This window comes from Miniopterus natalensis, chromosome 12 (genome assembly GCF_054644295.1).
Source record: "Miniopterus natalensis isolate mMinNat1 chromosome 12, mMinNat1.hap1, whole genome shotgun sequence".
NCBI lineage: Eukaryota > Metazoa > Chordata > Mammalia > Chiroptera > Miniopteridae > Miniopterus > Miniopterus natalensis.
The window spans coordinates 2,773,652-2,789,450 of NC_142092.1; the positions used below are offsets into that span (position 1 = coordinate 2,773,652).

The 15,799-nt window shown below is 40.3% G+C and overlaps 1 protein-coding gene across 1 annotated transcript in view; it reads left to right on the forward strand.

The window, feature by feature from the left end:
* Positions 1-15,799, forward strand: part of IARS1 (isoleucyl-tRNA synthetase 1) — a 93,891-nt gene that overhangs the window by 60,801 nt on the left and 17,291 nt on the right. Inside the window, exons 23-30 of the mRNA XM_087822504.1 lie at positions 2,038-2,159; positions 2,856-2,958; positions 3,198-3,281; positions 4,974-5,148; positions 7,876-7,988; positions 9,294-9,389; positions 9,953-10,129; positions 11,159-11,264. Of these exons, the coding sequence (XP_087678630.1) occupies positions 2,038-2,159; positions 2,856-2,958; positions 3,198-3,281; positions 4,974-5,148; positions 7,876-7,988; positions 9,294-9,389; positions 9,953-10,129; positions 11,159-11,264 (976 nt within the window). The remainder of the gene's footprint in view (positions 1-2,037; positions 2,160-2,855; positions 2,959-3,197; positions 3,282-4,973; positions 5,149-7,875; positions 7,989-9,293; positions 9,390-9,952; positions 10,130-11,158; positions 11,265-15,799) is intronic.

Below are 15,799 nucleotides of genomic sequence, written 5' to 3' on the forward strand. Positions count from 1 at the left end.
TTGTGGGCTGCAGCCAATCAATGACTCTCTCATCATTGATGTTTCTGTCTCTCTCCCTCTCCCTCTCCCTTCCTTTCTCTGAAATCAATAAGGATATTAAAAAAAAAAAAAAGCCTCTCTTTAAAAAAAAAATAATAATAATAATAATAATAATGTCTTGCAGTTTTCAGTGTACAGGTAGGTCCTTCACATCCTTTGTTAAGTTTATTCCCAGATATTCTATTCTTTTTGTTGCAGTTGCAAAAGGAATTGGGGTTTTTTGTTGTTGTTCTTTTTATTTTATTAGGGGTTTTTTGAAATTTTATTGTTAACATATTAGGGTTTTTTCCTGTAACTTCACTGTATTTGTTTATTGTTTCTACTGATTTTTTGGTGGAGTCTTTAGGGTTTTCCATATGCAGAATCGGTCATCTGCAAAAGGTAACAGTTTTACTTCTTCCTTCCCCATTTGGATGCCTTTTATTTTTTTCTCTTGCCTATTGTTCTGGCTGGGACTTCCAGTACTATGTTGAGTAAGAGTGGTGAGAGTGGACATACTCGTATTGTTCCTGATCTTAAAGAAAAAGCTTTCAGTTTTCGCCTTTGAGCATGATGTTAGCTGAGGGATTTGGCCTTTATTTTACCAAGGTCCTTCCTTCTCTACCCATTTTATTGAGTGTATTACTCATAAGTGGATGCTGTATCTTGTCAGGTGCTTTTTCCGCATATGTTGTATGATCGTGGGACTTTTTGTCCTTCATTTTGTTACTGTGTATCACATTGGTCATTTGTGTATGTTGAACCATCCTTGTGGCCCTGCAGTGAATCCCACTTGATTATGATGTATTATTTTTGTAATGTATTGTATTCAGTTTGCTAGTATCTTGTTTAGGATTTTTGCATCTGCAGTCATCAGAAATACTGGGTTGTAGCTTTCTTTTTTGTGGTGTTCGTGCAGGTTTTGGTGTCAGGGTTTATGTTGGCCTCATAAAATGTGTTAGGAAATATTGGCTCTTTTTTCAGTTTTTTGGAAGAGTTTGAGAAGGATAGGCATCAAGTCTCTGAATGTTTGGTAGAATTCACTAGTGAAGACATCTGGTCCTGGACTTTTGCTTTTAGGAGTCTTCTTGTTTGGCGGGGGAGGGGTGCTTTGTTTTTTTGTTAATCTTCAACTGAGTATATTTTTTCATTGATTTTTAGAGAGAGTGGAAGGAAAGAAGGGAAGGAGTGGGATAGAGAGTAGAGTGAGAGAAACAGCGATGTGAGAGAGACACATCGATTGGCTGTCCCCTGCATGTATCCCAACCAGGGCCAGGGATCAAACCTGCAACTCAGGTTTGTGCCCTTGACCAGTAATCTAACCTGTGATCCTGTGATGCATGGACTGACACTCTAAACACTGAGCCATTCCAGCCAGGGCTAGAAAGATTATATATGTCTAGAAATCGATCCATTTCTTTCAGGTTATTGAATTTGGTGGTCAGTAGTCTTATAGTATTTCAGTGTGATCCTTTGTATGTATGTAGTAACTTCTCTTTAATTTCTTATCTTATTTGAGTCTTTTCACTCTTTTCCTTAGTGAGTATAGCCAGGTGTTTGTCAATGTTATTAATCTTTTCATAGAACCAGTTGTTTGTTTTATTACTTTCTTGCATAGTATTGTAGTTCTCTCCTCCATTCCATTCTGCTCTAAGTTTTATTTCCTGTCTTCTGCTGCTTTGGACGGCTGTTCTTCTGGTTCTTTAAGATTAATGTTAGGGTGTTTACTTGGAGTTTTTCTTGTTTCTTGAGATAGGCCAGTGACTCTTATTTTTATTACAGAAATCCTCCAGGATGCTTTGTGTCCTGGCTGTACCCCTCCTGTACTTCATAGGAAGTTCCTCTCGCCAAGGTCAAGATTAAGTATTCTCTCTTTCGTGGGACATGTTTAGTAACCTCATGTCCACTTCTGTGCATATATCTGTGTCTTTCTCTAAAATGTTTAATTGCCATCTTTTCTCTGAGATCAGATAATGGTGGTTGCATATGAATGACATGATGTCTTCTGTTCTTATATAGGCCCCGTATACACCTTTTCTTACTGAATTGATGTATCAGAACCTGAAGATGCTCATTGACCCTGTTTCTGTCCAGGACAAGGACACACTCAGCATCCACTACCTCATGCTGCCCCGTGTTCGGTAAGAATCAAATACAGCACTGGCCAGTTTTGCTCAGTGGTTAGAATGTGGGCCCGTGCACCAAAGGGTTGTGGGTGCAATTCCTGGTCAGAGGTATGTACTTGGGTTCCATGTTCAATCCCCAGGCCTGGTTAGGATGCATGCAGGAGGCAATCAATCGATGTGTATCTCACATCGATGTTTCTCTCCCTCTCCTTCTCCCTCCCTCCCACTCTCTAAAAAGCAAAGGAAAAAATATCCTCGCCTGAGGATTAACCAAAAAAAAAGAGGAAGAATCAAATACATGTAAGCCTCACCTGGGCATGGCAAGGGAAGTTGCTAGAGATGCCCTCGTGTGGGGGCCTAACCCCTTCGTGCCCTGCCTCTCACTTGAGCTGCTCTTCAGGGTACAGAGTGGTTAGGAGTGGGGATGCTCATTGTGGAACCCTCTGTAGCGCTGCAGCACCTGGGGGGTGAGCAGGTTTGTTGGAGTCGCCTTGGGGGCTGATGGGTACTGAGTAGGAGACTCCAGCTTGCCTCCTCCCCTTGCCATGTGCCCCCAGAGCCAGCGCATGCTGTCCTTCCCCAGGTGCTTCACTAGCAGGCCTTGCACACCGTATGTTCACCTGACCATCCTCCTGTAGGCATGCCTATTGTTGGGGATTTCTTTTTTCTTTTCAATCCAATGTCTCTTACATCCCTACCTCTTCTAATCAGAGAGGAATTGATTGACAAGAAAATCGAGAGTGCAGTATCTAGAATGCAGTCTGTGATTGAACTTGGGCGAGTGATTCGAGACCGCAAAACTATTCCATTAAAGGTTTGAGATTTTATTTATTTTACATTGCACATACCTAAATAATTATGTCTTTAAGTATTTTCTTAGTATAGAGGGCTTCCAGCAATGGCATAAATTTTTTTTTCATTTCTACAATATGGGTATGAATGACTTAGTAGTAGTGGAGTCTAGTTATTCTTGGAACTTGACTTGAGGATAAAACCTTTAACATTCCATTTTTCTGGCTGCTTAGTGAATTCTTTCTTGTCTTTTCCTCCTAGTATCCTTTGAAAGAAATTGTGGTTATCCATCAAGATCCAGAGGCTCTCAATGATATCAGGTCTTTGGAGAAGTATATCATTGAGGTAAAGTAAATGATTTGTCTCTAGATCCAAACAGACTTCTTTCCTTGCTTCTTCAGTGAACTACACTTTGAGTGTGTAACTTATCCTTTTTATTTTGTATATCTTCATATACATAAATTTATCCATAAAGTTTTACTTTCTGCTAAGAATCATCATGCATTTTCACAATGTTATAGTAATTCTTTGAAAATGATTTCAAGGTCAGTGAATTTCCTTACCCTAGTTGGATTATTTATACCTTTATCCACTTCTCTTCTGTAAAGTACTTTCTGATAATTAACAAAATAACTTTGTTCCTTCAAATTATATATGTAACAAGTGAACACATTGGTTGTAAACAGTTCAAGCACTAGCAATAGAGTGCAGGGTGAGTCCTTTCGCATCCCATTTGCTCCTTGGAATCTCCTCCCTCCTAGGGATGTTCACTAAGCTATCCTGCAAGGGTTGTTCCTAGCATTTTATACACCTGTACACGCATCAAAGGGCATCTCATGCGAACACACGAAGATCTACTTTATTCTGCATAATGTTCACTTTCTGGCTGTATCATAATTTATTTAATTTTCTCCTGTTGTTGGAAATATAGGTTTCTCATTACAAACAAAAGGCTGTGTGTGTCCTTGCCTGAGTCAGAGCATGGACATTGGACAGGTGGCTAGAAGTGAAGATTTGAGGTCAAGAGTCTAAATAAGTGTCAGTTATCCTGCAAAGAAGCTTTATTCCATGATGTTTTAAAGACAAATACAGCATATTTTAAATCTCATTGTTTTTACCAGTGATATTTAGATGTATTATTGTAGAAAATATTAATATCTATATTGGTTTTGATTGCTTGAGAATTCCAGATAAATATTAGAAAGTAAAGAGTTAAAAGTTTTATAATGAATGCTTGCAGATATTGATAAAAACAATATATTTCAATAGAATACTTTAATCACTGGTGTGTGTGATGGAAACTGACACTTCTCTACAATTTGCTTCCTTCGTATTTCCTGTGCTGTCATCAGTTCCTGCTGCGTTAGTGATGTTTAACTAGCATGATGGAGGCGTGAAATGTTATGATGAACTGGTTCTTCTTGGCTAACCTTGTGATGCTCTGAAATTGCTTGAGCAAAAGTTACCTTGAAGAGATGTAACCTCTTTTAAGAGTTGTTTTTAGTTGAGCTTATGCTCAACTGTTTTGGCTGATCTGGACAGGAAAGGTTTTTTCATACCATTCAATTCAGTGGTTTTAGTATCAATTTATATAGTTGTGCAGTTAATCACTACAATTTTATAACGTTTTCATCATTGCATAAAGATATCCTGTATCCTTTAACATTCATGTACCATTTCCCCCTCAAGATCCCACTGTTGCTCTCAACTGCACACCTGTTTTCTGTCACCAGGTGTGCCTACTCTGGACCCTTCATAGAAATAGAATCATGTAGTACGTGGTCTTCTGGATCTGGCATCTTCTACTCTATTTGTGTTATAGCATGAATTAGTGCTTCATTTCTACATATTGCTTACTAAGAGCCCATAGTAGGGATAGGCCACATTTTTACCTGTGCTCACAGTTGGGGGATGTCTGGGTGTCCGCTTTTTGTCACTGTGAATAATGTTGTTGTTAACATTTGCCAGCAATTTTTTTTGTGGACTTATGTTTTCATTTCCCTTGTGTGTTTTTTTCATCTTGTCTACCAACCATAGGAATTGAATGTTCAAAAAGTTACACTGTCTACAGATAAAAACAAGTATGGTATTCGCCTACGGGCAGAACCAGATCACATGATCCTGGGGAAGCGGCTGAAGGGCGCCTTCAGAGCAGTGATGGCATCCATCAAGCAGCTGAGCAGTGAGGAGCTGGAGCAGTTCCAGAAGAATGGTGTGTGTCAGCCTGGTGGGGGTCTCAGTCTGAGGAGGCTTCTGTCATAAACTTTTCTTAAGTAAAGATGTTTATTAGGAATAATTCTGATAGTTTAGAAAAACTTAAAGAAGACAATAAAGATGACCCCTAACTCATCACCCATTCATTTAACGTAGATTCAGTGCCTGGTCTCTGCTGTGTAATGTGTTAGGTGCTGCCCTGGCTGGTTCGGCATAGTAGTTAGAGCATTGGCCCACGGGCCAGAAGTTCACCAGGGTTTGATTCTGGAGGTCAAGGGCACATACCTCGGTTGCAGGCAAGAGGCAACCAATCCATGTCCCTCCCCTTCTTCCCCCCTTCCCTCCCTTCTACTCTTTCTAAACATTAATGGGAAAATACTCCCAGGTGAGGATGCTCTCTCTCTTTCTCTCCCTCCCCCTCTTCCCTTCCTTCCACTGTCTCTAAAAATTAGTGGGAAAATACCCTCAGGTGAGGATTAAAATATACACACACACACGTGTATATACGCACATTAGGTGCTGGGCACTGTTGTGAAGGAGATGATACTGTAATTTTAGATTTTGATTCTCATTCCTTTTTATATTTTTAATTTATATTTGAAACATTTCTACTTGTTTATATTAAGATGTTGTTTCAGTAATTGCCTAATTTGCCTTCATATGGATACCTGATAATGGTTTTAACCAGTCTTTTATTATTGGTTCCTTAGGTTATTTCCATTCTTTTTTTTTTTTTTTTTTTTTTTTAATTTCAGAGAGAGGAAGGGAGAAGGAGAGAGAGAGACAGAAACATCAATGATGAGAGAGTCAATGATCGGCTGCCTCCTGCACGCCCTAGACTGGGGATCGAGCCCGCAACCCGGGCATGAGCCCTGATCAGGAATCGAACCCCGATCACCTGACTCCTAGGTTGATGCTCCACCGCTGAGCCACGCCCTGCTGGACTATTTTCATTCTTTCAATACTCTGTTATATTTCAGTGAATATATTCATGTAAATATTTTTATGAAATTGATTTCTTTGGACTGACTTTCTAGATAGAAATTACAGAATCAGATGGGTGGCCCTTAGTTTACCATTGAATTCTACAAATGCTAATGTGGGCCCAGAAAATCTGCCTTCATGGAAGAGAAAGCAGAGCCCTTGGGGATGTTGCTACAGGAAAGATGATAACTTTTGGAGGTATCAGGATGAAGACTGGAAAATACTGAGGAAAAAGATTAAAGTATTTTTAGAGAAGGGTTTAGCACTGAGGTTTAGAACTTTTTGTGAAGAACTAGGTCAGAACCCATCACAGTTTCTCTAAAATTTCTAGAATTCTTGTATTGGTCTCTCAGTTGGGCTAGTTCAGCAAATATTTTGAAAGCCCTTCGGTTCAGGTGGCCGTGGGAACAGATGTCGTCCTTTCCCTTATTGTGCTGGCAGACATGAAAGATCTATGGAAGTAGTCATCGTCTTGATAAGTGCTCAGATGGAAAGCTATAGGACATTATGAGGAGGTTAGGGGAGTCAGCTCTCTCTTCCTTTCCTATCCATGTGTTCAGAAGTTATCAGCTCGACCATGATTAGAATCATGCCTGCAACTTGGTCGTCTTATGGCTGCTTGACGTTCTGCAGCTGTCCTGGAGCACAAAGTGTTAAGGGCTCCCTCTGAAGTTGAAAATCATAAGCACAGAGGTGACATGAATAGAGATTTAGATTGAGTTCAGATGAGTGATTATGGAAATTGCGGGAAATGTCTTTAAGATTCCTCAAACAGATAAAATTTATCTGGAGAGCTTACATGAGAGGCTAGCAACTAAAAGTTGTGTCATAACTAATTTACTATATTTAATTAATAAAATCTTTGATTAAACTTCCAGTCATGAATCTAAGTTGTTTCACCAGATAGCCAAAATATAAAAAAATTTTGAAATCCATCTTACTTAAAACCAAAAGACCACCGTTTCAAAACTGTAGTTTCTGAATAAACTGATCTGCATGATGGAAAGCAAAGTAGTTTTCAGAACACAGTGACTGACGTGATAATGGCAGCCCAGTACTCAGGGCACCAAGAACACCATGGTGGGTAATCTCAGCAGGCTTCATGAAGATGGGAGTTGCCATCTTTGACTGTTTAAATGCTCTGCCTGGGGTGGACAAGCATGACAGTCAAAATTTCACACTGTTCACCTCACTTTACCTACCTGACTGCACTTTGCCCAGCACGTAATGGAATCAAGGTCCTCTTGTCAGTAAGGGTGAGCCTAAGTTCTGTTGGCTCTGCAGACTGCATTCTTAGTCACGCCCTGAGGTCTGTGTTTATGGTGGGGAGTCATGGCTGCCTGGCATGTCCTTGGACCTGGGAGTTTATATACGACAGTAGACTTTGGTTCAGAAGGACAGGATATCTTGAAGCCTCTGTGGCTTAATGCTAGGAATTTTTTTTTTAATATATTTTTATTGATTTCAGAGAGAGTGAGGGAGAGGGAGAAACATCGATGAGAGAGTCATTGATCAGCTGCCTCCTGCACACCCTCTGCTGGGGATGGAGCCCGCAACCCGGGCATGTGCCCTGACAGGGAATAGAACCTCGATCTCCTGGATCATAGGTTGATGCTCAGCCGCTGAGCCATGCTGTCTGGGCTGCTAGGAATTTTATCAAAAAGTGGCACAATATGCTTGTAGCCGGGCAGGTTGAGGAGGAAGAGGAACAAATTAACAGTGGCAGTTGCTTCTCTAACAGGGACCATTGTTGTGGGAGGCCATGAATTACATGAAGACGACATTCGCCTCATGTACACCTTTGATCAGGCCACGTTTGGGTCGGCGCAGTTTGAAGCACACTCAGATGCTCAGGTAATTTTCTGTTCCCTAGAGCATTTCTTTACCAAAAAATAAGATTATAGAGGAGAAAGTAAGTCATGAAGACAGAAGTGAGCCAATTGTTATTCTGCCTGATAAATTATCTGGTAAAAATAAGTACAGAGAAGAGTGCCTGTCCAGTGTGGGGTAGAGGTAGGGATGGTTAGGGGGTGCTCCTTGAACAGGCTGTACAGGCAGTTTTGGATTCTGGGATCTACATTTTTTATTGTGATAGAGCACAGCATTTCTTTTTTACTCCTGGTCAGACTTCTTCGGACAGATAGGTTGTAAGATCTCCACTGTGGGAGTGGGGGCTTGCTGGAGTCCCTATGTCCCTAACATGCCAGATGCAAGGGGAGGTGGGGAGACCTTGTATGAAGAGACCAACCCCCTCAAGCCTTTGCACAGGGGCTTACATTACATGTAGACAACATGTAGGCAGACTGGTAAGGAGCCAAAGGTAAGGAAGCTAAAAAGGCAGGAAGGGGGTGCAGGGAGAATTGTAAACACAGAGGTTGCTGTCCTTCCTGGCTACAGCCAGTGTCAGGGAGGCCTGCAGAAGTGGTCTATACTCGAGGAAGTGTCATTGTGGGCCAGGGTGTGCTGCCCTGACTCATCCATTTTTAGTTCTGACTTCTGTCCCTTCATGAAGTTTAACTTCTCTGATTGAGTTTCCTTTGAGGTAAATGGTAACCATGTAATTTATAAGTATGTCCCCCTCTAAAAGAAGTGATACTTTTATTATTAGTACATCATCATTAACCTTGAGAACTGGTGAGAGAGAAAAGTAGGCAAAATTGACAAGAAAGTGGCAGTTTGAACTCATATAAAAAAGTAGTGTGGTCCGTTGTAGAAAGTCTCTCTGGAATCACTAACAAACCAAAGGGTAGAAGGGGTCAGGGTTAAGAAAACACGCTGCCTTTCATCCACTTGTTTGTGGTGAAAAGCTGCTCTACGGGCTTTATGACTATGGATGTTTTTATTGGAAGAGTTGATACTATTTATTAAACGAAATGGATTTGAGATGCTAATAGGTGCAGTCTCAAGATCTCCTTTGAGCAGCACCCTGCAGAAGAAAGGTAAAGCCGCACCTCTCTCCAGAGATGAAGGGATTGCTGGTTATAGACAAGAACCCAAACTATAAAGAAACTAAATTACCTATGTCCTTTGTTTAGTTTTGTGAATATATAGTGCTGCATATTAGACTTCTCAGAATTTAATTTTAAGTGGCATTTTGCTGAGTTTGAAAGAACCGTATCTCTCTATTTGATTGTCGTGGTGTGCTGTTTATTCCTACAGGCTTTGGTTCTCTTAGATGTCACCCCTGACCAGTCAATGGTGGATCAAGGAGTGGCTCGGGAAATCATCAATCGCATCCAAAAACTTCGCAAAAAGGTTTGTCATATTGAGAGCAAGCTACTGATTTGGAGTTTTGTTCATTTTGTTTTTGTTTTGTTTGTTGGGGAGGATGGGAGAGGTAGGTAATGTAAACCATGGTAACCGATTGATGAAAATTGGTCACTAAGGCATGGTCCAGGCAGTTTGAACTCTCTACAGGAGAGTCAGCCCGCCCTCCCTGCATGGTCTCTCTGCCTCGGCGCTGTCAGCCAGCCTATGTCCCTTGTCCTCCCATTTTCACTTCCCTGGGGCTTCCCCCACATCATCTTCTGGATCCATAGCCCTCCTGACTGGTGCAGAAGGTCATCAGAGATGACAATAGGTGTCTCTGAGGAAGGGTAGGGTGCCGTCAAGTGAGTGTCAAAGGGCTTCTCTTGTCTAGTGCAGAGCTGTGTGAGTGGGCTCCCGCTGTGTCACTCCTTTGTCTCGGAGGAGGGTTGGGCAGGACTATGTCCTCCCGTAGTGACTGCATGGGATTGTCAGCTCTTGCTCAACAACAGTACCTTACATTTCGATTAATACAGTGCTTCCCTTTTTACATTTTCTGTATGTACTTTCAGTGCAATCTGTTTCCGACTGATGAAATAACAGTTTATTACACAGCAAAGTCTGAAGGAAATTATCTGAGCACTATTATTGAAAGCCACATGGAGTTCATATTTGCCACCATAAAGGCTCCCTTGAAACAATATCCAGTCCCTTCATCAAATAAAGTCCTTATTCAAGAAAAAATGAAGGTGAGTTCTGATTTCTGTTGAACTATTAAGAGATTTAGTTTATGTGTTCACATCTTGATAATTCCATTTCCTCAGTAGCAGTTAGTTTAGTACTTAGTCTTATTGCTCTGGACAGTAGTCAGTAGGATCAGACAGATGATACCTGCAATAGGAAAGAGGGAAGGAAGGTAAACTTGGTCTCATAGCAGTTCTCTTGGGGAACGTAGCCAGGAAGTACATAAGAATTGCCAGGATCACATGGCTGTATGGGCCAGTTGTATCTAAAACTACATAAGTCAATATAATGGATTCTGGGAACTATTGTTTAACTGCAGTGGACTTTAAAAGCAGTTAACTTTTAAGGTAGTAGGCTATACATAAAACTAAAATTTCATTTCCTGTTGGTACATTTTAGTTGTAACTAAATTAGATGGAAATCTAATACCAAAACATGGCCAGAAGTTGGTCATTTATAACAGGAAGAAAATCTATGTCAGTCATTTATTCAATCATTTGCTTCTTATCTTGTGCCTACTTTTTATTTATTCTTTTTTTTTTTTTTTTAATATGTCTTTATTGATTTTAGAGAGAGGAAGGGAGAGGGAGAGAGTGGGACAGAAACATCAGTGATGAGTCATTGATAAGCTGCCTCCTGCATGCCTCCTACTTGGGATCGAGCCTGCAACCTGGGCATGTGCCCTGACCGGAAATCAAACCTCGATCTCCTGGATCATAGGTCGATGCTTAACCACTGAGCTGCGCCCACTGGGCATGTTCCTACTTTATATAGGACAAATAAGATAGTCAAGCAAGAGCTAAAAATGACAGTTTTTTCAGTGGGGCAATTTACAACATGATTTCATTTCCTATTTTGCATATTTAAAGGTAAAAGGGGGAGGGAATGTAGACCTTGACTATTTTGTTGACTGTACTGATTATGTTCTCAGAAGTGTAGAAAGTGCTTATTCTTAGAAGAAACAGTTGCTGTGTTATTTGTGACACTGTGTTCAGATGCTGCAGTTTCTCAATCACATATTCCTGTGTGCTCAGTTAAAGGGGTCTGACCTGGAAATTACACTCACCAGAGGATCATCCAAGCCTGGCCCTGCTTGTGCGTATGTCAATCTTAACATTTGTGCAAATGGCAGTGAGCAAGGTAAGAGTAAATGAATTCTATGGTTTGTATTTTATTTTTTATTTAAACCTATAAATATCTTTGAAACTGTTATAAGAGAATTGGCAAAATCGGATGACTTTTCTTTTTGTCATCAAAATGAACTCTCAAAAGCCCGGCCTGTGTGGCTCAGGTAGTTGAGCGACAACCCATGCACCAAGAGGTCACTGGTTTGATTCCTGGTCAGGACACATGCCCAGGTTGCAGCTCAATCCCCAGTAGGAGGTGTGTAGGAGGCAGCTTACTGATGTTTCTGTCTCTCTCCCTCTCCCCTTTCTTCTCTCTATAAAATATCAATGAAAACATACATTTTTAAAGAACGAACCCACAAAAGTAAATCATTAGACTTGCACTACTAGGATGATGGAGGAGACATAGTTTACCCTATTTCTCCCACAGAATACGGCTAAACACCCTGTGCATTATATATAAAAACCAACATGAGAAGGATGTTTTGTACTGGTCTCAGTCTGTTGGTAACCAAGGGTGTTGGTAGAACAGCCCTTTTTCTTCTTATGATTAAGACACCCTTTAGCAATAACCATCAGGAAACTTTGAAACGATACAGATTTATTACTTACAAAACCTGGAAATTATACAGCACATGTGGGGCCACACAGTAAGGTCATGAAGGGGGTTGCAAGTACATATGTGCAGGGGCCTGGGTTATTGGTGAACTTAAAACATAAGAGCAGGAATTTAAAGCATGGGTAGAGAAAACAGCCCAAATGCGAGTTACTGAAATCAATCAAGATCCTAAAACAAAGGATCCATGCTGAGCTTCAGTGCAGGAGCTCAGCATAGACAAAAACATCCCAACAAAATCCTGCTCTCTAAATGAAGGACCAGGAGAGCGGCAACCTAGTAAGTAAGAAGACTTAGACAATACTGTTCTTCAGCAAAACACAACAGAAAAAAATCTAACAAAGGCCAACTGGGGAGCCTAGACTTCTGCCTTTGTCAATCTGAGGAGCTTCAAGCTCCCACTGCTATGGTAGTGTCAAAGAAGACCAAGTAGTGAGCTCGGACTTTCATCCTACCAAATTGCTGGCCAGCCGCCTTGCCCGGTATTGTCAGTGTAGGTCATGAAGTGAGCCTGAACTTTCATCCCCACCAGGCATTAGTTACAAGGCATCTCTTCCTCTCTCCTTTGCCCGGTGGTATTGAGGCCACATAACACCCATCACCCTGACGACATATCATTGAAGGTCATGTGGGGAGCAGTGAGGAGGCACTTTAGCTCTTCATAGCCAGGAAGCCTTATCACTGGATGCCAGGAGAAAAGTGCGAACTCCCTCATCATCATCACTGTCCCCCATCCCCCAGCAATGACAAGGAGCGTCAGTGCTAGGAAACCTGGACTTATCCTGTTACCAAGCAACAATGAAGCAATGCCACCTTTTCCCTGACATTGTGATGTCAAACAAGGTCAGCTAAAATGGAGGGTTTAATTAAAAACCAGAGTCTCATGAAACCTAACATGTCCAGGTTTTAATTGAAAATTACTCATCATACCAAGAACCAGAAAGATCTTAAACTAAATTAATAAAGGCAATTGATACATGTGAACACCAAGATAACAGAAATGTTAAAGTTAATTGACAGTATAAAGCAACCATTAGAAAAATGCTTCCCAGAATAATTACAAACACGATAGAAAAAAAATGAAAACTAGGGTCTCGGCAAAGAAATAGAAGACATGAAGAATCAAATGAAAACACTCCAAGTGACTGAGCCACCTGTCCAGGGTGAAAATATTTTTAATAAAATGAACAGAGCCTCAAGGATCTGTAGGATAATAACAAAAGTTAGATATTCTTGTCCCTGAATTCTGGGAGAAAGAAGAAAGGATGGGATTAAAATAGTCAAAGACATACAGCTAAAAACTTTCTAAATTTGGTAAAACTCATAAACTACAAATTCAAGAAGTTGAGGGAACTGCATGTAGGAAAAACCCAAAAGAATCTGCATCAAGACAACATAGTCAGACTTAGGAGAACTTAAGGTAAAGAAGACATCTTGAAAGCAGAGAGATGTGCAACACTTAACTTGCGGGGCGGGGTTTGAATAATACTGGATTTTTCACCATGAAGGCCAGGAGGTAAAAGGACATTTCTCAAATGCTAAAAGAAGTGTATTATCTACCCAGAATGTTATATCGAGCAAAAATATCTTCAAGGATGAAGAGAAAATGAAGACATTCTCAAATGAAGGAAAAGGAAAATAATTTATTGCTAGTTATATGTGTGTACCACCTAGTGCAGCCACTAAGAAAAGCCTGCACCAAGAGAAACACACAAAACACTTGACAGCCCTTGCCAAGTGGCTCAGTTGCTTGGAGCATCTTCCTGTACATAAAAAAGATGGCAGTTTGGAATCCTGGTCAGGACTCTTACGCAGGTTGTGGGTTCAGTCCGCACCCAGGAAGCATGCCGGGGGCTATCAACCGATATTTCTCACTCACATCAATGGTTCTCTCTCTCCATCCCCTTCTCTCTGTTTCTGTCTCTCTATTCTTGTCTCTCTCTCCCCCCTTCCTCTCTAAAATCAATTTATTTTTAATCCTCACCAGAGAATATTCTTTCTATTGCTTTTCAGAGAGAGTGGAAGTGGGGGAGAGAGAGAAACCTCCATGTGAGAGAGACATCGATTTGTTGCCTACTGGACGCACCCTGACTGGGCAGGGGATCGAGCCTGTAACAGAGGTACATGCCCTTAGCCAGAATCGAGCCCGGGACCCTTCAGTCCTCGGGCCAATGCTCTAACCATTGAGCCAGGGTGACTAGGGGTAAAATCAGTTTTTTAAAAAAAAAAACACTGGACAAAAATGGAATTCTGAAATATGTTCCAATAACCAACTGGACTCTTGGGAAAACAGAACAAATAGGAAGCAGAAAATAAATTGGAATACTTAAGCTTGATGTCATTAAGTACACTATATTTGTGTGGTTTAAATTGGCAGAACGATAAAAATACATTACTAGCCTGTATGCTGTGTATGAGATTCTTCACATATAACAAGTATAAGTAGGTTGAAACTGAAAAGTAAAAGAAGGAGATACCATGTGAACATTAGTCAAAGCAAGCAGGAATGTCTATGTTCCTATCAATAAAGTAGACTATAACAGAAAATTTTTAGTGACATTAAATGAAACAAGTGTCAATCCACAAGGAAAATATATTGATCCCAAATGGTTATGTACCTAACAACAGCTTTGAATACATGAAAACCAAAACTGATAGACCTTAAAGAATTTGAAAATTCATAATTATAGTTTGAGAATTGAATATACCTCTTTGAACAATTCATAGAACAGCTAGACTGAAAGTTAGAGTCTAATCAACATTTGTGGAACACCCCACCCAACAGCAGCAGAGTACACATTCTATTCATACTCCTTCAGAACATTTACCAACATAGATCATAGCCTGGGCTGTAAACAGACCTCAACAAATTGAAGAGTTAAAATCAATATGTTCTCTGGCCACAGTGGAATGAAATCATAAATGTGTAACTGAAAGATAAAAGTAAAATCCCCTTACACTTGGAAACTAAACAACATACTTCTAAATAATCCATGATCAGGGAAAATGTATCCCAAAAAAATACAACCAAGTGAAAATGAAAATGCGGCATAACAAAATATTTAGAATGCAGCTAATTTATCTCTGAGGACTAACATTAGGAAAGAAGATTTCAAATCAGTAATCTAAGGTCCAGCCTCAAGAAACTAAAAAGAAAAGAAGGAAAATGAAAATGAGATGAATGAAGCAAAAATGTGGTTCCTTGAAAAAAAATTTTTTTTTTTTTTAAATATATCTTTATTGATTTCAGAGAAAGGAAAGGAGAGGGAGAGAGAGAGATAGAAACATCAATGATGAGTCATTGATCGAGCCCACAACTTGGGCATGTGCCCTGACCGGGAATCGAACCCCGATCGCCTGGATCCCAGGTCAATGCTCAACCGCTGAGCCACGCCCAGCCGGGCCTTGAAAATTTTTATAAAGTCAATAAACCTCTAATGAGACTGATACAGAATTAAAGAATACAGTAATTACCAATATCAGGAATGGTATCAATATAGATTATAGAAATAAAAAATGTAAACAAATATAAACAACTCTCAGTACATAAATTTGAGAACTTGGGTGACATGAACCAATTTTTCAAATAGCACAAACTACCTCAACTCAGTATGAAAGAGATAATTTCAGTAGCCCTGTGGCTATTAAGGATAATGCATTTGTAATTTAAAAAGTCTTCAAGACTAGTATCAGGAATGATGGCATGGGAGATCCCCCTGGTCTCTCCCCTTTAAGTTTCAACAATTTGAACAGCTATAATTCAACACAGGATTCCCTGCTCACCGCACAAATAGATCTGAGAGATCTGTGAATTAAAACGTGAAGGTGGATGAGTGGGAGAAAACCAGAGAAGAGTTCGGAAGGGAGAAAATCTGATAAAGTACCACGGACACATCCTAGAGCTTAATGTAGTTCTCAGGAGAGTAGAGGAA